The sequence below is a fragment of the Cavia porcellus genome, unplaced genomic scaffold (genome assembly GCF_034190915.1).
Source record: "Cavia porcellus strain 051 isolate PalLab524CR breed Dunkin Hartley unplaced genomic scaffold, mCavPor4.1 scaffold_17, whole genome shotgun sequence".
Taxonomy (NCBI): Eukaryota; Metazoa; Chordata; class Mammalia; order Rodentia; family Caviidae; genus Cavia; species Cavia porcellus.
Window position 1 is genome coordinate 3,805,068 of NW_026947500.1, and position 24,166 is coordinate 3,829,233.

At 38.0% G+C, this 24,166-nt stretch overlaps 1 protein-coding gene across 10 annotated transcripts in view; it reads right to left on the reverse strand.

The window, feature by feature from the left end:
• Tnik (TRAF2 and NCK interacting kinase) overlaps positions 1-24,166 on the reverse strand; it is a 375,608-nt gene that overhangs the window by 35,761 nt on the left and 315,681 nt on the right. For 7 of the 10 annotated variants that reach the window (XM_013145513.3, XM_063227156.1, XM_013145515.3 and 4 more), the window contains 5 exons: positions 22,577-22,683; positions 15,692-15,855; positions 13,094-13,191; positions 12,238-12,261; positions 6,482-6,666 (listed from right to left, as the gene is read on the reverse strand). In XM_013145513.3, the coding sequence (XP_013000967.1) occupies positions 6,482-6,666; positions 12,238-12,261; positions 13,094-13,191; positions 15,692-15,855; positions 22,577-22,683 (578 nt within the window). The remainder of the gene's footprint in view (positions 1-6,481; positions 6,667-12,237; positions 12,262-13,093; positions 13,192-15,691; positions 15,856-22,576; positions 22,684-24,166) is intronic. The other 3 variants (XM_013145516.3, XM_013145512.3, XM_013145514.3) reach the window with 1 other exon arrangement.

Genomic DNA, 24,166 nt, shown 5'->3' on the forward strand with positions numbered 1-24,166 from the left:
TTCATATCACTGCTACCATTCTGTATGATACAAGGTAATGACTTTTGATTCTTACCCACAAATTTTTACATGTTCCAAATCACCTCTCTATACATTTCCTTAAAAAGATAAGGCACAGGCCACAGTGCATGTTTTAGGGAATGCAGGCCATTTTTACATCACAGAGGAAACGTCCTTATGTCTATTATTGTAAATCATTCCCCTCTGTCTTCCTTGTTCCCTGGTTTTTGTGATATGTAAGATTCCTCAGATTTCTTTTTACCCCTCCTTTACCCTGCCTGTTTCCTTCCTGGGCTCTCCTTAAATGTGAGGTATCTCCAGTATTCTGCATCACTCCACACAACCTTCTGGCATTTTCTTATCTATGACATTATTATAGTCATCACTCATTTACAGAACAAATCTAAATAAACATAGCTAATCTCTTTACTCCGTGACTTACTCACTCAGCTTCCTGTTGGATTTTTCTACCTGGGTGGCCATTGAGATCATCATCTCTGTCCTGTCTCGCTGATCTAAGTGAGCGGCATTACAAGCCATTTATTATCTGCTGGAAACTCCATAGCCATTCTGGACTTCTTTTGATCCTTCTTCTGATTAACTCCTAAGCATGTCCCAAACATTTTGGTGACTTTCCCAGTGAGGTCTGCTTCCTCTCTCACCTGACAACAGCCTCCTTGCTGTCCTCTCTCCATTTCTATTCGTTTCCCTCATATTCATTCCACACAGTTGCAAAATGAACTCTCATAAGCAGAAATCTGACTTTGTTGGTTTTTCTGTTTTCAACCCTCAGTAGCTCTCTATTAACTGCAGGATGAACATGAAGTTCCTTAATGTGGCTGCAAGGCCTTTTTTCTGGTCCTTGCCTATTTCTCTAACCCAGTTTTTAAATCAAATCCCCTGCCACTCTTAACCAGTAACATTTAGCTTATAGTAGTTTCCTATATACATTATGCTATAAAATTCTTCGTGATTTTAGTCTGTCCTTTTTACTTGGTAGGACTTTCTACTCTCTGCTTTCTCCTGATTAAATCCTCCTTTTTGCCTCAGTTCAGGCCTCCTAAACCCATCCCAGCACATGGGGAAGATTCAAGTCTACCTGTACTCTGCTCCCCCTGATCTCTGTGTATCTCTTATCGGTGGGACCACCATGCTTAATCCATGGGCCTGTAGTGATCAGGTCCAATTAGCGTGGTAATTCCGGTACCAAGCGCCGTGTGGCTTGGTAAATGTTTATTATATCACTGAAGTTCTTGTTTAATGCTGCTACTGGAAATTTCATTCAAGCTTATTGTCAAAATAGCTCTTCTGCAGATTGATGAGTGATCAGCTATAAAAGTAAGTTTTAGCATGTTTAAATGTCCTGAAAATTTGGGTTCACTAGAATGTGCCTAATTTTTACAATTAGGTAATTACAGGAGAATGAAAAACTGGTCAGATACATCATAGAACTTCACAGTGCATAGTAAACCTTAATGTGTATAAGTTTAAAAAAAAAAACATCAGTAAGGAGGGTGGAGGATCTCAGGAAAAGATGTTGACTGTGCCAGAGAATCTGATTGTTACACATGTATGAGCACCTGAAGTGAGAATGATAGGGTGAGAGGAGACAGACATTGACCTAGATAAGCTTGGAAATCCCAGGATGGGGTATTATAGCATACATCTGATCAGCACGCCTCAAAACTGCAAAGATCATCAGAGCAAGGAAAGTCTGAGAAACTGTCATAGCCAGAAGGAGTATAAGTAACTATGATAATTGAATGCAACGTGGTAGCTTGGATGGGATCCTGGAAGAAAAAAAGAACATTAAGCTAAAAACTAAGAACATCTGAATAAGCCAAAACCTATAGTTAATAATTTATCAGTATTGGGTCATTGCTTATAACATTGTGTCATTCCTTGTAACTGATGTGTCATACTAAGATGCAATGTTAACAACAGAGGAAACTGCAAGTGGGGGGATGTGGTGGGTGCACTAACAAGGAATCCTCAGTTGTATCTCCTCAATCTTCTATACATCTACAGGTATTCTACAATGTAAGTCTATCAGTAAAAGGGCTGGAAAAGGCAGTTTAAAAAACTTCACCAAGGCAAAGCAGCAACTAAAACATGTTATAGTTAAGGCAAGCTTTTTTTCTGAACATTATTTTTCCAGTAGAGAAACTGAGTAGGAAAAATTAGTTGTCCACATCTTATAAAGCCTTGTGAGAAACAAAGGTTTGTAAAAAAAATAATCAAATCAAAACAAGCAAAACAAAAACCTTCACTGAGTTGAAGGGAAACCACAGGACATTTACTGTAATTAGGCTGCAGGTTTAGAACAATAATTTCCTCTGATTGGATTTGTGAAAGTGTTCCTGGAGGTATTGATTTAATTTAATTTTCTACATGCTTATGGAGCACCTGCTATCTGTAAGGTCCTTGGTTTGGCATTGGGAAGTAGATATAAAAACTGAACTAAGAATGGTCCCAAAGAACTTAGCATCGATAAGAGCATAAAGCATCCCAAATACACTCAAAGACAAAGCAGGTCATCAGTGAGAAAGGTGGACAGAGGGAGGGAGCATCCCAAGGAAAGGCGCACAGCTGGAAAAGGACAGGGTTGATGAAGGCGTCAGTTTGGCTGAAGGCTGTCAGAGGAAAGCATGGGCCCAAGTGACACAATGGATCACAGATAATTAGAGGTGAAGCAGGTTCAGCCACACATCTCCAACATTAATCAGGCCAGAGCCTGAACAAAGGCCAGGAGACCAGAGAACCTGGGGCAAGAGAAGGGCTACTGCAGCCCAGAGGCAGGCCATGGGACCAGAATCACGGCTCTTTAGTGAGACAGGAAAGGAGGGAACACAAATATATGCAGCTTTGGCTGTTTAGATGCCATTTTGTGAGAATGAAATTCACGGACTGCGCTGGAGTAGATGGTCCCACTGATCACGACTGTGCCTTAAAGCACATGCTGGTATTTGAGGGAAGAAATACAAAAGGATCCCTCTGCCTGGCTTGGTACGATGCAAATCAACTTACGTTTCCTTCCTTCTTCCTATTCTACGAAGTTTTTATTTGTTCTTGTTTAAAAGTAGTTTATGTATATCATATTTGCAAATATGCATAAAATAAAATTCCCTTGTAATTGTATAAACCTGAGGAGCTTATTCTATAATCGTAGTCTATTTCCCTCCACTCATTATTTTTCTAGGCATGAGGTACTGGGACATAGTACAATTGGCTGGAGAATGCAAAGTTATGTGCACACCACAGACTACACTTTATAGAACAGACATTAACGTGCACACAGGAAAAGCTGTATGTTTGAATACTGGCATCTACAGTAGATTGCTTAAAAGGCTGGGGCTCCATTTCTTTCTTTCTTTCTTTCTTTTTTAAAAACATTTTTTTATTTTAAAGAGATTAAAAGAAAAACAAAACAATAGAAATGATATAGGGATTTCAGAACAGGCTAGTTACTAAATTGCATATTGTTATCTTCAAAATAATTGCTCAGATTGGGGCTCCATTTCTATGAAGTTCTTTTAGGTATATTTGGTGAGAGCAACCTACTACAATATATTTTTATTTTCAGTTCTAAAAAATATAGCAACAAATACAAAGGTTTATTTAAAAGAAAAGTAATACAATTTATTTAAAAAGCACTTTTGTCCCTAAGTAGTATATTCCTAAAAAAGTAACTGTCTTGTGATGGATTTTTAATAATATGAAATTTCTTAGGCATACAACTGGCAAGTTAGAGGAAAAAATACTATCTGTTTTATATGTATATAAAAATCCATCATATGTAGCAATGACCAAATTGGAGTAAGCACACACATTACATTTGTGTCCTTTTTTCCCTGACTATATGACATATTTGATAATATATTTTAAATTTTTTTACTAGATGAATATTTTAATCTATTTACCTATCTTTCAAGAATCATGTTAATCTTGCCTCCTCTGATAGCTTCGGTTCATTATCTCTTACTTGGACTATAGAAAAGCTCCCCTGAAATGCTTTACCAGTGAATCATTTGTTCTCTTTCCAAATCATCTTGCTGAAATAATCTTCCTCATACATAGCACTGATTATGTCATTTTTCGGCTTGAAACACTGTCATCGGTTCCCAGTGGCTATTTGTTGGGCTAGTTTTCCTACTTCTAATTCCCTACATCTCCACCAAACTCATCTTTCTGTCCCATTACTTCAACTCTTCCTTACATCTAGAATTTTAATACCATCCCATGTTTCACATCATCATAATTAAATGAAAATCATAGTCACTAACAACCCACTCTATTCCAGACATCCTGCACAGTATGTAAAAGATTATGTATTATGCATTTCTCGCCCTCTCTGGGCTGTGATACTTTTGAGGGTCTTACCCATCTCTGTTTATATACCTTGCACTACATGAAAATGTGGGAAGGCAAGAGATACCCTAGCAGCATAAAAGGAGGCACAGACTGTGTCTCTGCAGATGGGATTTTGAGCAGCTGACTCCTAAACTGACCGGATAGTACTGAACATGGTTTGTTCAGGGAACTTTTAGAAAGGTGGGTATTTTTCTGCAAGTGGGCCAAAGTTCCAGATCTGTCTCTAGATGGAGGAGGGGGACCACCATTCATAGATTTGAAAAAAAAAATTGATCAGAAACTTTAAAAACCAAGTGTTATATCACATTTCTTCTCAAATTGGCTATGCTTCTAAATGTTTATATTAGCCTGCAATTTTCGTATGTAAAATTTGCCTCTTTCCAACTAGGATATAAATTTTTTAAAGGCGAAATACAAAGATGTACATTTGAATGTCTCAAAGTCCTCAGCATGGTGCCTAACCCATAATAGGAATTTTTACCATCTTTTATAATTATTCTTATTTGGATAGTTTGAATGTCCCATGCTTAAAGGGAATTCTGAACATCTGTTAGAAGGATTAAGCAATGCTGAATCAAGATAGAAACTGAAAAGGCCAGCACGTTTTACAAAAATCTTCTGGATTAGTGATTTTTGCCTTTAGAACAATTTTATTTGCTGTTAAAAGAGTAATTTAGTATAATTTGTTTAAAAATGTCACATTTTAGCATATTTATGGTTGTCAATAACTAGGGGGCCAGCAGAAAATAACAGGTTGGATTTTTAGCAATGATAACTGGGCTTGTCTCTTAGAATTGTTTGCATGTAACAATGGTTAATCAATGGATGACGTCCTCTGAAGACTCATTAGCCCTTCTCTAATCCCTGGACAGTACCTTAATATGTAGCCTTATGGTATCTTCTCTATACGGAATAAATATGGTCTGGTGATTACATTGCTAAACCAAAGTAATGGATATAAATGAACAATGAAGCTGGAGAAGTTAGCAATGCATTCTAGCAGAGCTATGGTGAATCAGAGAAATAAACTCTTGAGTTTATTTGGGGGATCAGTTAGGGAAACAATATAAGATCAGGGCAATTCTCGCAGGAACCATTCCAGTGAGAGAGAGACAGAGAGACAGAGAGAAAACAGTGGTTTCTTGCTTACATTTACAAAACAAGAAAAAGGAGAAAGTAAAGGTTATAGCTACCAAAGAAAAGAGGGGTAGGATAGATATAGCTACAAATATACAAAAAGAAGACTGCTGAGAGAGTACCAGAAAATATGATCCAGAAACTAGCCACAGAAAAAAGCATCAGGTGAAACAGACAACATAGAAGAGGAAGTAGAAAACCACAGCAGGTCTATTCACACTACATGGATGTTTCTCTGAATGACTGCTGCCTACTTCTTTGGTTGGGATGCGAACCCAGACCGTCATGTGCTCTTTTCCTTACTTATTGTAGCAGTGGTGATGAGGGAACACATGTTTCCTGTCATTGTTTATAATCCCTAGGTTTTACTGTTTATCATTTCACTCTTTCAGTTCAAGGGGAAAAGGCACATGCCAACTGTCTAGCTATCAACACTGTTTTCCTTGGAGATGAGAAGAAACAAGGAACAGTTACCAGAAGGACAGTCAGTACAATGGCAATGAGCTGGAAAAGCGTAACAGTCATAGAAGAGCTATGTTTTCTAAATGATTATCTCTGTGGAGAGAGATCTGTTACATAACTATGATGCAGTAAGAACTCAAGTCCTCAAAATCAATTTTTCTTGCCAGTGGCCCATAGCAATTTACATTTAGTTCATATTTCTTGTCCTTTTATTTTGGAGGCCTAGTCCGTTCCTGGCCTACATTTAAGAAGTAGTCTACAGCTGGGCACAGTGGCACATTCCTGCAGTTCCAGCTACTCTGCAGACTGAAGGATTCTGAGCTTTGGATTTTGGGGTCAGCCTAGGCAGCACAGACTGTTTTTGAGATTCAAAGAAAGAAAGAAAGAAAAAAAGAAAAGAGAAAGAGAGAAGGAGAGAAAAAGAAAGAAAAGAAAAAGAGAAAAGAAAGAAAGAAAGGAAGGAAGGAAGGAAGGAAGAAAGAAAGAGAGAAATTGAAAATCATCCTCTTACATGAGTCTGGGTATGTCACTGACAGCCACTGTCCCATCGTGGGTCTCGCTCTCTCCATCTTCCTCCTCCTCCTCACTACTCTCTGACTCTTCACTGGAGGAGGAATAATCAGTCACCTTCTTCAGTGGGCGGTTTGTTTCTTCAATCCGCAGTTCTCTTAATTCTTTGGCTAATGCCGTCAGATCCTATAAGAGGAAAGTTTGTTTAGCACACGAACTGTAGGTATGACCCAAGTTACATCTCTCAGCAAGTCAGTGCTCCAGCTTAAGCACAAGAAAAAAAGCTCTATTGAGAAGTGTGACAAACATAGTTACTGCATGGAACTAAGAAAACGATGTTTGTAGCGTGTAGAAGCTAGAATAGAAAGATGAATTCCATTTAAACTTTGTTCAAAACCAATAGCTAGACTGAGACTCTTCTGTCTGATATATGTACGTATGTATGTGTATGCTGTATTGTGTGCATACACGTATATGCAAACATTGTTCTTTCATTTTAGTTTGAGAAGGTGAAGTTCATCACCTTCAAAATTAATGGAAATACAAGGGGTTAAAAATTGTTGTCCAGGATTCTGGGACCCCTGCCCAAGCCATGGTGATGGCCTTTCCCATCTTAGGATTGCTATTGTAACAACATCTAGCATCAGTCATAGAACAGAGCAATTTTCAAAGTTCATTTAGTGTGTCATCATTCCCTGGAGAGCAGAGGCACCACATCAAATGATGGCCCACCCCAAAGCCTACTGCCACTGAAATTATAGCCACAGAGCTGAGTTAATCAAAAGGAACAGAGAGAGAGAGAGAGAGAGAGAGAGAGAGAGAGAGAGAGAGATCTCTTCCAAAATAAGTTATAAATTCCAATCACCTGGCAGAAACCCTGGCAAAGAACACTGAAATGAATGTGCAAACACCCAAAGGAAGAGATAATTTTTCAGTTTTCCACGAGTATGATGAAACCTTTAGCCTTATGGATGTGATGATGTGGTATTTAATCACCAGGCACATTGCAGGCAGTGTGCTGAATATCTGACTACCATGCTTTCAGAGCAAGGCAGAGGGAAGCAGTTCTGCAGAAGCATGGCCGCTCTAATTTGCATGGGTTAACCTGCCCATGGCACACAGCATGCAAATGAGGAAAAAGCAATTTGATATCATCTTACCATTTCTCCCTATTTAGTGACCCATGTGGGAATCAGAGCATTCAGTGAGAGACAGGGGATGAGGGAGAAAGACACTCATTGAAAAACTGCTAAATCCTGCATTTTCTTATGGCCATATTCTCTCTTTATTTCAGTCCAGAAATACATCTGTCCAATTCACCTGATACGAGATTAATCAACGTGACCTACAGGATGTTAAGTAGACTATCCCAATCACTTAGAAGAAAAACTGTGATCAATGGTATAGTTAACATTGTAATTATAATTTTACTCTGAAAGGAGAACAAAACCATCATGTTTTTCTAGTGCCAAATACATGCCAGGCACAGCTATTTTGGTTAAAATTAGGGGAGGAAACATATCGGGTCTTTCAGTTGAAATTTAGGAAGTAGAAGGTATTAACTGAAGGAGTCATTTCTTTCTAATTTCATAAAAATCACAGGGAAAGCAGTGATGACTTAATGTCAAATGAAGCCCTTGGAAAAGAGAAGCTTCTGAAATTCAAACTGCATTTTATACACAAATGCACTTGGGGATTTTCCATATGCACATATTCACTCAAATGCCTGGCCTCAGACTCAGTGGACATACTCTATCCGTGCAAGTGAAAACAGTTTTATTAAAAAGGCTCAATGGTATTTACATAAAATATAAACTATTAAATAAAAGGAAAATTGTCACAGAGAATTTTATGTAAACTTACATCTGGTTTCTTTGCCAATGGGGCAAAATAGGCAAAGCTAATACCCAGATTTCAGCTTTTTACTTATTTCCTCTTGGTAATTGCTAGGGCTTATCTCCATCAAATGGAAAAGAAAGCACAGAGGATGTTACACTTGAGCACCATGGGAACATATAGTCCAAATATTTGCTAAGCCTATGAAAGAAAAAGATGTTATAATCTTCCAAGTTAGTAAAATAGTAACAAATTAGAAAATCTGATTTATATTTTGATTTTTATATGTTAAGACCAGGTTAAGTCTTGTCAAAGAATGTAAATAGGTATAAAAATGTTACTTGTCATTTGAATATATTTTATCAGTTAAAGAGAGAATATGGTTTGAAATAATTTCTTCTCAATAATGAGTAAAATATAATACTATTAGCTATGATTTATTTAAATTAATGATATATTTTCCCCCAAGGTTTAGTTTTTCCTTGTTTTGACATTTCAAAAATTTTAAAAAAGACAAAAGATTTTTTAAAAAACAAAATTATTTAGAAATATACTAGTCCATAGCTCATTGATTTAAGGAAATGTTTACATCTTAAAAAGGACCTACATTTTCCTAAACACTACCCCGTATTTAGAAACACTTTAAAGTTTTACCCTGCTTTATAATTTCATGTTTAATCAGAATTTTTTGCTTCTGTAATAGTAAATGTTATTTTCTGGAACACAGGAATAATTGTAGATTATTTTTGAGTTTAATTAGTAACAGCTTGGAGGATGTGATACATAGGAAAATCTCAAGATAACAATAATGTCAACAATGATCAAAAGTAACAACCCCAAAGAAAATTAATCTTCGTTGCCAATAACCTATGTGTTTTATTGAAGTTGCATTTCTTATCCATTCACTATGGAAAAATTTACAATAGCACAGTTATAGAAAGTGGACATACTCAGATCCATTTGCGTGTATTTTATTTTCTAACAATAACAATTTTCTCCATACAATGAGCTCTCCAGTAATTTACTGATTGGCTGTCTAAGCCTGAAGCTAAAAAGTATTAAAAAGGGGAAACAAAACTGCTACTTAGTGTAAAAATATTTGAGAATGCATGACTAAAAAAAAAATATGGCAAAATGGTTAAGTTTTTTTTGACTGTAGAGCAATTGTGGAAATATGAGGTTTGAATTCAAAGGCTTTGACATAGCACTTTTTAGAATTACCTTGATACGATTTTTCATTCAAAAGAGCTTAGTTAATCTGAAAATTATGCACATAACTTGTCTAAAAAGGTATTCTTTTAGGCTTCTTTTTCAAAATATGGTTTATTGAAATTCTAGTTTAGTTTCTTAATCTATTATATTATTAAATAATTTAAATCTAGTTTTCCCCTTATGCATCAGAATTTTTTAAAGGAAACCTAAAAAACGACACCCAGCAAGTCACTTGACTTCCTTATCTTCAAGTGAGGGAAAAAGAGTTGGGCTAGTTATTGCTTAAGTTCAGTCCCATCTATGGCTGTACTCCATAATTTCTCAGACTCCTTTACACTAACAAAGAAGCAGTGGGAAGGTCAGTGTTTTCTTATGCATATAATAGTCATGTCACATATTTAATTGTGCTAAAGTAGAACAGATTTCTTTTCAAAGGTTGTATTAAATAATTATAGACTATTCTGCAAAATCTCATATTCCCTTAGAAAGTGAAAAATTAATGGGTACTTCCCAAATTGATTTTTATGAAAAACTGAATCATTAAACTACCAATAACAAGCAACATATTTTAAGAAGTATTTTTAAGACATTTCAACTCAACACTGGGTTATCTAAATGACAATTAGTCACCAAGGGGATGCAATCCATGTCAAAACCCACAAATGGAGAAGAGAGAAAGCTTTAGTTCATGGCTTCTCCACCGTGGCGAGACTGAATTTGAGGTCTGGTACAAATCTTTGTTGCCTCCACATACCGGAGGGTGGCTAGCAGCACTGTGTACTCTCTGCACAAGGTGCTAGTGCCACTGCCTTCCAGACTCAACTCTGATTACAAAAACTGGCTCCAGGCTTTGTCAAGAACCTTCTAAGGGAAGAGTGATGAAAGAATCATCTCTGGCTGAGGACCACAGGGCTAGGCAAAACCAGTACAGCCTGCGTTCTCAGTGGTCTATCAGTGGTGCTCACGAGGGAAGGCTGTGAACATCACCTGGAGGGCCTCTTCCAGCCATACATGGCTCCTGAGACTGCAGTGTGTACAATCCAGCCCGCTTTAATTATTTACAATTATGCATGTCACTCTTGTCCCTTTTCGCCTTTGTGTGGTGTGATGGAGAATGCCAAAACTTTGAGCAGTTTTCTCAAAGCTTAAATATCCAGGGTTAACCAGCTGAGGTCCACTGTAGCCCTTTCCCTCACAGGTGGTAGTCTTGCGCCACTTTCTGGACTTGACATTTCCTTTGTCTTATGCACACATATAGCCATTTTACTGGCATCCAAAATATAGAAAATCACCTCTTTCTTCAGTGGTTCTGGGACAAAGCTGATTTTAAAAGATGTGACAATTGCCCCATCTTTGCTATTATAAGGAAAAGGGATAAGCACGGCCCTGGCACAGAGCAATTATAAGACCCCTTTCCTTTTTCTATAAATCCCATCCATACACTGTAGACATGCAGAGTCTCATCTCTTTATGAACAATAATCCTTTAACCAGGAAAATAACTTTCTAAGTCACTCTGGACAGTGAGGTGGTCATAACTCTCAGAAAGTGAGGTTCATTGGTGAAAGTTAAGTGAAGACCAGATGCCAGGAAACATGCTTTATCCACCTGCATAAAAAAAGCTCCATGTCTCTGGCCCAAACCTTACCAATCATAACAGCTCGGCTTTCTGTAACACTTCATAGTTCATAAAATGTTTCTGCACACATGACCTTGAGTGATCATAAATGAGGCAGGGCAGGTGTTTTTATCTTCATTTTACAGAGGAGGAAATTCTAGCCAAAGAGGTTGAGACTTGCGCTAGCCAGCTATTTATCAGGGAAGCTGAGATTTTAATACTGTTTGTTGTTCCCCTAAGTCAGTGCTTTTTCCATGTAACTTCACAAAAGTAGTCCTCAGCAGAGCTACAGCCTTAAAGCCATAACTACAGTCATCAGCTTCCATGCATTTAGGACTTTTCGCAAGGCCTGGCTGTTAAAAAAAAAAAATTCACTATGTGTATTCATGCAGGCCTGACAAACAGCAGTAAGGCAGTCATCCTTCTTAGCAAGCTACCTACAACTGACAAAGCCATATATTTTTCTAATGGAAAACTGTCTCTACAGATAAGTAAATAAAGTCACTTAACTCAGCAGGATTCACTATGTCAAGTGAATATTGCTACTGATGCTAGTGTTAATGTCCCACAAAATTAATCTAACAATACCCAATGACTCCTTGTTCACAAATTAGACACTATAAATTTGGAGTGCTCCAGAATGATGTCTCTTTTTTTTCCTTAGTAAAACTGCTGAGAGCCATCTCCTAGTAAAGCTGGAGAGTACAAGTTTGCTATGGAAAGGGACTGGAAGGAGAAACTGTGCCATTAATAAATCATCAATATTTGTTGTTGGCCAAGAACATTGGAAAAGCAACATACTCATTTAGAGGGAGGGTTGGGAAGGTTTACATGGGTAGGTCTGAGCATCTCAGACTGGCTTTTATTGAAAGGGCTCTTCTTTGACCAGATTTCATGAAACTAGTCCTCAGCAAAGCCACAGCCTTAAAGCCATAACTACAGTCATCAGATTCCATGCATTTAGAACTTTTCACAAAGCCTGAGTGGCTTTAAACCTGTGATCCCACTGGACTGCTTTTCTAAATTCCACAGCAGGAAATCAGTTTAATATTTAATCTTGTGAAAGTATGACCAAAAAGAGGCAATACTAACCTCATCTATAGCTTTCTTATAGCTCTGAAGTAAGAGGAACCCATCCAGAAGAATCCACAGAAGAGGAAAAGCCAGAAGAAAGGACGCAGGTTAGACACAAAATAGGAATCGTTAGTACAAAATTGATAAAGACAAAAGGACAAAGAGAACTTCAATCCTGTGAATCTCCTTCATTGCTACTCAACGTGCCTCCTAATTTTAAAATGTAAAGATGAAAACAAAAAAGAGTAAACCAAAAAGGCTTTACATTCATTTTTATAGAAATGATTCTCTGAAAATTGAAGTACGTGGACACTGAGTCATCCCAAATTAATTTTCCACTTTTCAGTTTCAGTCTGCATGCTCTTAATCCTTTTTTAAAAAGATACTTCGGGTCCATCAGGTTACAGCAGTGAAGCGAGATTTCAAGCTGCCAGGCCCCTCTGTGACACTATGCTTATGAAGTTTCAGCCCATAAAAGATATGCAAGTTCCAAAAGACATGAAAAGTAGCAGAAAAATGACTGTGCTAATTTATATGGAAAATAATATTGGAAAGGGAAGAATAACTAAGAGACATTATGTCCTTGACTGCCAGATTTAGTAACTATGCCATCACTGTGGAGACAAAATTTTGGAATAATATGAGTTATTTCTCTTCCTGTTTTATTCTCTGAAGGGGCTCAGAGGGTCACCAAAATAATCCAAAGGCAGAAGAAACAACCCAAGATCTGATCAGTTCTTCTATAATGAGGTGTGGCTTCTTTCCTATTAATCTCCAACAGTTTTGTTCACAATCATGAATGTATCCCCCATCACTTTAATTTGTCGGTCCTTTGGCAAATTAAGAGTTTCAACTCAGACAGAAAAGCACTCACAGCTGGTCGGCTGGGTCGGGTAATATCTCTGGATTCTTCTGGTTTCACCTTGGAAGGCTCGTGGGGGAGCACAGGTGATCCTTCTGACTTACTGTTAGCTAAAGGAAAAATAGAGGGTCAAGAAAGACATTGACCATCAAAGAGCGCTAACATCGGAGCCCTGGGTGAGTCATCTGTGAAGATGCTTCCCTTCAGGATTACTCAGTGCGTACACTGTTCACTTAGCCAAATCCCCAAGCACAGTCATGGAAAATAATAAATATTCAGGCAAGCAAATTCAGGCAGACATCTTTAGGTTTGTAACTCAGAAATCATAATAATAAAGTGTAGGGTAGCAAGCACCCTACACTGCTACTGTTTATTAAGGGGGTGTCTGATTCTGAGAGGTTTCTGATATACACTGTGCTTTCTCTGACAATCACCTCATTTCATCTTTGCTCCAACCCAACAGAATGGTACTACTGTCCTATTTTCTGGATATAGAAAGATGACAGAGATGGCCTGTGATTTTGATGACATTATGGACTAAGCTGTGTTTCTTTCTGATTGCTAAAACTTTTATTCTCAGTGACTGTGCTAACCAGCTTCAAATTAAGGTTCTGTGCTTGGTTTCTTCTTTTACTACTTATTCATCAGGATAATTATTTTGATGGATTTTGGTGTGGAAAAAAATAAAATCTCATTTGCTTGATGGTATTAAAATGGGACTAGAGAGACATCAGAGCCCTTTTAAGAAAGAAAGAAAGGAGGGCAGGAAGGGTAGTGGTGATGCGGGAAAGGGCCAGGAGCAGAGGTGCAGAGCAAGGAGTGAGGTCCCCGCAGCTCCAGAGAGATCAGTTCTGTACAGGTCATTAGTTTATCAGTAGTGGAGAAAGAAGGAGAGATGTCTTGCTTTAAAGTTCCTAGTTAGGGACATATCAGGCATACAAGAATACTTTTAACTCTGAACTAGGACCAAAGGAAAGAATATAATTAAGGAAAAAAAATATATATATATATAAATTTTTTTACATTTGTTCCAAAAAAGTCAGGGAGTGAGGGGTGGCAGTTCTCTGCCACTCTCTCAGGGGAAAAAGACATACATAACTGTTGGATGTGCCACTAATATAGCAGAATTCATACAGGGGTGGCTGTGGGTCAGCAGTGTCCTTAGTTCTAGACATGGACATTGTATGTTAGAGGTCAAGCTTTTGAAAGTGGACGTATGGTGATCTTACTTATTTGAAACCTATTAGGGACATTAGCAGGTAAACTATGGTTGTGTCCACTGAAGAGGCCAAGAAAGAATAAAGAACTGGAGATTTCAATCGGTTTTATAAGTATACTGTCAAGTAGCACTTCAAAAAGTACTGGATGGTATCACTTGGAAGCAAAATTATCTTCTGAAGAAGGTGATTCAGAAGGAATAAAATTTTATTAGTAAAGGCTGGCAATGTAATGACCACTTTCTTTGTGGGTGATTGACACATGTGCATTATACTCCTTAATTCCCTTTTATATCCTTTTCCCTTCTCCTCCTCTTCTTTCCTCTATCCTTCCTGCTTGCAGAAGGTCTAGCTCTCTGTTTTCTTTTTTCTATCTTTGAATTTTCTCTTTAAGATATTTACACTGTGGGTTTCTCATGTAAGAGAAACCATATGGTATTTAAGCTTGTGTATCTAACTTATTTCACTAACATTATGATTTCAAGGTGCATCCACTTTCCTACAAATGACTCAAATTTATCCTTATTTATAGCAGACAGTACTGTATTCAGTATAAACGCCACGTTTTCTTTAGTCATTTGACTAAACGATGGGCATATAGGCCAAGATTTAGCTCCTACGAATTGTGCTTGTAGGCATGTATCACTATAGTATGATGTTAACTCTTTCAGGGAGACACCTAGAAAGAGAATAGCTGGACTGAAGGGAGTTTCTTTTATTTATTTTTTTTTTTTGAGAAATCTCTGTATTGATTTTCATAGTGGTTGTAGCTAAAAACTACGTATTGCTGTACATAATTGCCTGTATAATATGAATGGATTTCATGGGTTTCCCCATTAATGAAAACTAAACAATGAATGATTTGAGACAAACTTTTGAAGAGGCTAATTTTTATCTATCTGATTAAAGCATCAAATGTATTTTTTAAGTCAAAGATTTTATTCTTTCCTCAGGTATATTTATACTGTGTTAATTTTCATCCAATTTCATGAATGAGAAACACCTATAAATCATGAACTGTGCTCAGAATACTGAAAGAGATGACTGGCACACTAGGAACAGGAAATTCTTTAGCACAATTTCCTGTTCCTGTTGATTGTTTTTAAACAAGCAATCAATTGGAAACGGAAATTCAGGAGATTGTTACTTATGCTTTCAAATAAGAATACTTTTGATGATCTCTCTGGAAAACACTAGTGTCTGAGATTAGAAAGGATTTTGTCCACACTGATGTCATCTGTATGTGACCCAGTCTCTTTAGGAGATGAGGTTGAAAGCAGCTAAGAGGCTGCTACCCTGTGTAGCCTCACTATGGTCAGGAAGTAGCTCTTTCTCCCTGTTCATGTTTTCCTCCCCGGTGACGCTGCCAGGGAAAGGTAACAGCAAGATTTACCTCGAACTCTGGTCCGTTCGCTGGATCCTGCCTGTGAGCCAGGCTGAGAGCCCCCTTGGGAACTGGGCTGGGAGCTGGGGGTGCTGGAGCTGGAGGAGCTGCCACTGCTGGTCCTCTGCAAGGGGCTCTCCAAGACGGGCTCTGTTCTCCGGAGATCAGGGTTGCTGTGTGGGTGGCACAGCACACTCATTAAAGTCTTGCTGATTTTTCAAGCCACCATCTCAGAATGTATTGATATCCACAATATTTAATGAAATCAAGCAATACAATAGCAAGAAGACAAGAAGACTCAAAAATGAGGGCAAGGACCTGAACAGACATTTCTCAAAAAGTAGATACACAAATATACGTAACAAGTATATGTAAAAATGTTCAACTCATTAATCACCAGAGAAATGAAAAATAAAACCATATTGAATTATCACCTTGCAACTGTTAGAAGTCTATTATTATCAGAAAGATGAAGGATAACAAGTGCTAACATATGTGAAGAAAAGGAAATCTTCCTACACTGCTGGTGGAGATGTATATTAAGTATGGAGATTCCTTAAAAAAAAAAAAACCTTAAAAACAGAACTATCACGTAATACAGAAATTCCATTTGTGTTCTTTGCAAGGTTCTGGATTTGCAGGAAATGAACACCTGAAACAATGCTTGAGTGAAAACACTAAAAACACTAATTCTGAAATGATAAATTTTAAAAGGGGACTTTCTTTAAATGCTTTTTCCCTGTGATAATTTTTTTGTTTATTTGTTTGTTTGAGACAGGGTCTCACTGTATAGTTCAAGCTGCCTCTGAACTCACTATAGCACAGGTTGGCTTCCAACTCATGGTAATCCTCCTGCCTCAGCCTTTTTGAGTGTTAGGATTATGGGCATGACCTACCATGCCTGGCTCCCTGGGATCACTTTAAGAAACTTGAAACATATTGAAAGGTAAAAATAAGAAAGTAACGTACATAATCTTCAAATCAGAAGATATTCAATTACATTTTACTGTTTGGTAAATTATCTACTGGCCTTTTTTTCCTTTGAATCTATGGAAGCATATGATGCATTCAGTTTTGCTTATTACTCACCCAACCCTTTCCAACACCACACTGTGAGCACTGTCTTGTACTTCTGAAAGCAGTAATGGCTGCATTGTAATGTACTATATAGACTTACTGGCCTAACTATTGCTCTACCACTAAATATTAAAGTTCTCCCATATAGTGCTGTGACAGATAACACTGAAATCTTCATCTATCCACTCACCAATGCTCAATCATGTCCGCTTCCTAGAATTAAAAGTCTTGGGTGAAAAGGCATGAGTTTGGATATGCATGTATGCACGTGTGAATGGGCATCTGAAAGTGTCACCACGTTTTACTGTGATGGTCTGTCTCTAAATTCTTATCAGATTTTGTTAGGAGCAATTTGACAAATTTTATCTTACTCATTTAATGTCATTTAAAATTTGGTAATGAGGTAGAATGATGTTTACCCACATTTATAATCCCTTCCCTGTGAACTGCTAAATTAAACCCTTTGCTTATGTATCTAGTAGTTTTTATTTTTTTAAAATAATTTTCTTGCAGGAAGTCTATACTCTTAGCTACCAAAGGGATGTGTTTTTGAATCATTACTACTAAATGTTAATTCAAGAATAAATTAGTTTATTAGCAGGCTAGTAGCTCCTACCTTTTAAAAGATTTGGAAGATTCTTTGTCCTATCTTTACTCCTCCTCTACAAATAGCATTATTTATTCCCTTACTCGGTTGTCTTACACTAGGCATTTGAGATATGAAAATGATGCAGGCTGTGCCCTTTGCAAGATTAGCCAAGCACACAGATCCCATTTCATTCAAGCTTTGCCTGCATATGGAAGCATGAAGCAGGGCCTTTCTGGGCTGGAGGGGAGCTATAGCAGAAGAGGAGACATCTAAACAATGGTGCTGAGAGGCAGCTGAGGTTTTTATCGTGTTGTTTCTAAAAATGTAGCATTCTTAAAGCTTCTACAGACCGCTTTCTTTTGAATTTACTACTAACAGACCCTGTTTCTTTTGTCTATTAGATTTACGTAGTGCTGGCAGGGATAATTCACTGACACCTGAAAATCTATTACTATCCAGTTGGTGAGACAAAAAGCCGAACCCAGCATCAGCTTCCTCTGTTTCTGACATCTTCAGTTCCCCCAAAAAGAATTTCACATGTTTGTGCAAACTGGAGGGTCAAGGCTGGTGTTAAGAAGGACAAAGGACCCAGGGGCCTCTGGAGCAGTATGCAGGAAGGCTGGAAGTGGCCTGAGCAAAGACAGAGGCTGGGGTTGTCCCGATGTACATGGATGTAGAAAGGACACCCACAGACTAGAATACCAAATCTGTCTTAGCAATCAGTGGGAGAATGGAGTGAGCTGAAGAAAAGGTCAGGGTGTACAGCACCAGCCATTCACACTTGGCAGAGAATGTATACCTGCCACAGTAAGCTTATGCCCAAACTAGACGGGAAAGAGGCAGGTAGACCAGCTAGGAGGCTACTGCCATGTCAGATGATGACATCCTGGGCCAGCGTGTCCTGGCATCAAAGAGCAGTACAAGTATTAGCAGAACTTGACGGAAACAGTATGCACCTGATGGGCCTCCTTCTGTGTGAAGCTAATTGGATCCCAGAGGCATTAAGTCCCTGACCTGGGCCTCATTAGCACACATCCTCCCCACTGGAGCTCACCAGCCTGGGTGCCGATCTTAATAGGCTGCTATTTTTACTGCTGGAGACTAAAGAAGTATTTAGTTCCTATGTAACCATACATAAAATAGGGAAAACTTTACACAGCCTTTCTACCTTACTTTTTTCTTTTTTAGTAAAACATGAGCAATTTGAGAAATTGTTATACTGTTCACATTTTTCTCTTTCTTATTATGTATATATGGTCAGACCTTGGGGCCAACGTGTCTGAGATAAATGCTGTTAGAAAGATCTAAATTCAAAAGAATTCTATTAAATTGTAAATATTCCTTATTCATGTATTAACAGAATCTACTAAGATCCAAAGACGCAAAACTTGAAAACATCTAAATAGATTTCTTTATATGATAACTTTTAATTCAAATATCTGTCATCCTGCAGACCATACTATTTGGTCTATAAAACACATAGTAAAGTAAAAAAGTGGTAATTACTCCATCCACTTGAATCATACAGAAAGTCAAAACAGAAAATGAGGATTACAAAGTGAATTTGTGCCCAAGTACTTGGGCCAAGTCTTTAATTAACTGGCTGGCTGCCAAAATTCATTTTATTTTGTTCTTTGATGACATAGCCAATGAGAAAAAGCAAGTCATAAGAAGACAGGTTGGGGATGGTACAGAGAATTACTTTTAAAAATTAAGCAGTTATTGGATTTTGCCTGGGTTTTTCTAGCTTTATTTAAATCTTTTAGTATTCTGAATGTACTTGTTTCATCAAATTTTAATTTGCTATAAAAGGACACATGAATCAAAGTTAAATATTAGAGTACCTGGGATGTTAAAAACAATATTTTTAAATGATCAAATCAAATGTTTAAACTCAAGTGCTCACCCTGACAGAATATGTAATTTGGGAGTCCACCAGCAGGTGGGAAGTGCTCACTGATCGAGGGCAGGAATAGCTGAATGAGGCCATGCTTCTGTGTTACTACCCAGACTTTCGCCATCTGAAATGGAATGCTACAAAGCATGTGATGACACCTAGTTCCAGCTCGACTGGGTGTTTGAGATATAAATACGTCCCATGACCAGCAACCTTTAAAACTTAGTATCACAGCAAAAGGGTCCTTCCGATCAGGAGGAGCTGTCACTGGATTCATAAACCACAGGATGAGAAAGGAAGAAGCAAAATGGTGCTGTGTTCATTACCAAGTCAAGGGACCTCTTCCCTTGGGAAATGAGACAGCAATGTCAGCTACCTGATTAGCAGATAACACTGAAGAGTGTAGGCTCGGGTAAGGCTACCAGAGTTCTCACCCTAGGTTTCACCATTTATGGAATGTCACATTTGGCAGCTTGGTTAATTTCTTTTTCTTTTTCTTCTTTAAATTTTAAAGAAAAACACCAATTAAGACAATGGTACAAAATTTCAAAACAAGATTATAGAAGAGTAACAGTGGTTAGTATATTCAGTATTGTTACCTTCAAAGTAATTGCTCAAATTACAAGATATGGGCATGAAAACTGATCAAGCAATATAAGCACAAATCTTTCTTTTTAGCTGGAGTCAGTGTTTGCAGTCATGGAGATAGAAGGTTTTAATATATATTACATGAACTTAGCAAATGAATTAAACTAACAAAACACCCTGAATCTGTCCGTGTTAGTGCTGCAATTTTTCTTGAAATCTATGCTAACTTTTATTTTCTAATTTCCCTTGAGAATCACTTCAAAGAAAGACCAGGAAGAAAAGAAAGGGACATTGACAAAGTATACGAAGTGTAGGTTAGAAGCATTATGAAGGCTTTTGTTTTTAACGGATGTATGATTATCTGCCAAATGGTACACAAAGAACTATGAAGACTTCACTAGGACCCACAGAAGGCAGAGAGGCTGTCATAGCAATGGCTCTTGCCAGTTACATCTCTGGATGGCCACTTCCCTGTGTGGTTCCTTTCATGACTCAGGGATAGGCCAAGAGAGTTGGAGTGGCCACTGGTGTGGGGGGCAACTGAGACAGTACAAATAAATGAAGGCTATAAGCACTCTGTGTACTGGAAATTTCTTTCTTGAAATGCTGTTCTGTAATAAAGGGACAAAGAAGCAGGGAGAGAAGATCCTGTGCATTAAGAGGGACAGCTGACACCGTAGGAGCTCACTGTAGCTACATGACTGAGCGGGGCAGAGACCAGGAAAACTTCCTGGCCAATCCATAAACATGTGAGAAAAAATGAACTGCTATTGTTTCAAAGTTTTGGCCAGTTTACTACGTAGCAAAGGTGAACAGAAGCTATTTCTATATGGTGACTTGAACTTGAACTTGAAACCTTTTATAAATGTAACACAATCTGGAGCTGCAGAGTTTTCCTCAATTTTTTTTCTTTGTACTTTAAATGTTGGTCACATGGAGACATTTTAGCAAGAAGCTGGGATGCTCTCTAGGACTGTCCCACTTATAGAAATGGGGGTGCCCCCTACTCCCCATCTTTTTTCACTGTAAATTATTCTCTTAGCTCTTCCTACTTCTCTCACAAAGTATGGTATTTAAATGGTCCAAAGGGAAAAGTTTGGGTTTGCTACTGATCATCAAGTGCCAATTAAATTAAGCTCTAATGTTACTAAAGTAGCACTTCAGAAGAAATAGAAAGCTGCTTTTTATTTGACTACATAATAGTAATTCTTTCTTCTTGGTTGACAAGAGGAAGAATACTTAAAGTTGAAATAATGTGTGATGTAAAGCTTGAGATAATGCTTGATCTAAACCACAATTCTAAGAAACTGATCTAATAATGGACGGAGCCCCGAGGGCAGGGTTCAAAAGAGCACGAAGTGCTGATAACTGGGGATTTATCACTTCCGGGAAGAAGGACTGTTCAAGTTCAGCCGAGGACTCAGTGCTCACACTCCTCCGGCTCTCGGGCCACAGTACTCCCAGTGTTCCTAGTGCTGCCTCGCAACACCAGGCCAGCACAAATCTGACAAGTTGCAGGAAAACATGGTTCATTCAGTGTAATTCCACTCAGAATGGGCTAACATCTCTGCTCTAAAGTGATTCATGTTCTTAGTATAGTTCTTTTTTTTTTTTTTGGTACCAGGATCGAACTCACGACCCCGCACACTTGCAAGGCAGGTGCTTGTACCGCTGAGCTGAATCCCTGGCCCGAGTTCTGTCTTTTACATGGAGTGACCCCTTCCTGAGGCTTTTCAAGTGGAGAGGAAAATTAAAGTGTTAACAACAAAAGCATTTCATATTTTAAAGATATACACAAGTAATCATAAGCTTCCTGTACATATACACACAGTCCACAGTCCCTCCTCTCTTCTCCCTCTCTCCCTCCCTGTCCCTCGCCTTCTCCCTCTGTTCTTTTTCTTACACTGAACACAATGAAGGAAAAAAAAAAAAAACCCAGCTTGCCCAAGCTCGTTCTTTTTATAGCTGAAGCAGAGGCCATTTGCTATTGTAGGGGATCCTAAAAGGACTGTAGTCATTGTGAAGGATCTGAGGGGAGCTTGATGAGCGGTAACAGCAACAACAGCAAACAGCATCTGTTACCACATCAAATCAGCTCAGATGCTGTAAAGAGGTTTGCTTTCTGGCTTCTCTCGGGACTTCTACAACAACCAATGGAAGTGAATGCAACTTCCCATCCTTAAAAATCCACACTGGTGATGGACGACCTGGGGAGGAGAACACACAGCAACGGTGGGAGCCGGCCTGCACTCCAGAGATCCTGCATGATGCTGAGGAGGAGATGATGTTCTCACTAGAGCTGGTTTTTCTGGACTAGGCAGGCTTCAGAAGCTCTGAAGTTGGTCACCATTCCCCTGGCAGTGGTTTTCACTGTCTCAGGCATTCCCAGGGAACATATTTTGACCTGATAAAAATCATTCCCAAACACTCTATTTTGTTCTACTGATTCAATCAAACAGTGTCTGAAGTAAATGGTTTGAGGTATTGTAACCGGATTTATGTTTGCGTTTTATCCCAGGTTTTGAAACTGTCAGGTAAAGTACACCTGACTGGCCTTCTGGATGGCCTCATTCATTCATCTATTCATTCAGTGTACAATGTGGGCTGGTTTCTAACAGTGTTAAAGCACATGAAAACTTACAGTCTAGTCGCAACTCAACGTGCTTTTGAAGCGAACTCAAAACACAGACACTTTAGGAAAGCATAATGAGAATAATGAGTGGGACCCTTCCTTCTTCCTTACCTTGCTCTGATGGGTTGGGATCCTAGTCTGGGTCCCAAAGCACTGCCGTTTCCAGGTGAATTCTTTCTGGCTAATGCTGGGGATATGGAAGTAGTTCTTTGAGGCACCTGGAGGAAAAACAGAATTCAGAAATATTTTCCATAAAAGAGTTTTCAGAGGCTACTGTCCAGAAAACTTACTGCTTTCACAAGATTTGATGAAGTTACAAAGATAACTTGAAATAGGAAAGAATTATCTTTCAGTCCTCACAGAAATATTAAATTCCCTAAACAAAACCAAATGAGTCTAATGGCAGAAGGCAATGGGCCACACTCAACAACCAATCAAGGTCATTTTATGTCTTAAATTTAAATATGGACTAATAATTTTCTTTTGCTAACATGTAAGAAATTAATGTCTCTTTATGTGGAGCAAGAGTGGTAGATATCAGAAACCTTTGGGGTATTACCTCATCGGAAGTTGCATCAAATCAAAGCCACTGCAATAAAGCCAATTTTCCTCTTTAAGCTCCCATCATAACTAAAAAAACTATAAAATCTGACAAGAAACTGAGATATCAGGCTAGACCTTGGGACATTCAGTAACAAATCAGTGAGCTTAGAGAACATACTACAATAGGACCTGCATATTGCTAGTCAACTTGCAAACACTAATTAAAATCCCCAAACCCCAGAAAGTCAATTGGCAAATCCATTACAAAATAACACTAATACTGGAAATAGTGGCAGGATCTTCAAAACTCCCAAGTGAGTATCATTAGGACTGCAGGGTGCAGTTAGAAAGTGTATTATTAGCTCCGCTGGGAAAAGCCTAAGGTTGAGTTCAAGAATTCTTTTTAAAATACTACAGACACTTTTAAAAAATAAAATCAAATACTACAAGTGCACAAATAAGTATATTATTTAAAAGAATTATATATGAATTCTAGTACAGAAAGTTACTTTCAATGCAAACTGATGTTCTTTGTTTGGAAAATTTATTATTATTGTTATTTGGTACCAGGAATTAAACTCATGACCTCATGCTTACCAGGCAGGAGCTGTGCTACTGAACTATATCCCCAGAAGTTATAATTTATTTCAACATAAAAATGAGTTAGTGAAGTGAAATAGAAGGTCAGATTAATATTATCATCTGTTTAAATTAAAGATTGCTATTGCTATTTTTGCTGTTTCTTTTGTAAATGCATTTGTAGAGAAGAGTGTAATGAATTATTAAAAGATGAATCTTTGAACTGACCAAAAGTTCCTTCCCAGCACACAAATGCACCATGTGTGTTTTAAATGCATGCGTGTACGTTTTTAGAATGAACTAATAGTTTCCTCTTTCAGTTTCTGAGAGCTCCAGAGTCTACCTTATTTTCCACACTGAAGTTTGGCCCTAAGAAACCTTTCCTGATAATAATTCTGCTTCCACAAAAGGAGGACATCAACAAAAAAAAGCCATTATCAGCTATGTTCATGTTCAAAATAATGGAAGTCATAGTGTGATATCCCTTTGAGAGGACAAAAAATATATCTAAATCACTAAGTAGAAACTATTATTATTTTGTGGAATTAATAATGATATTATTTCTTGGAAACTGTTGGA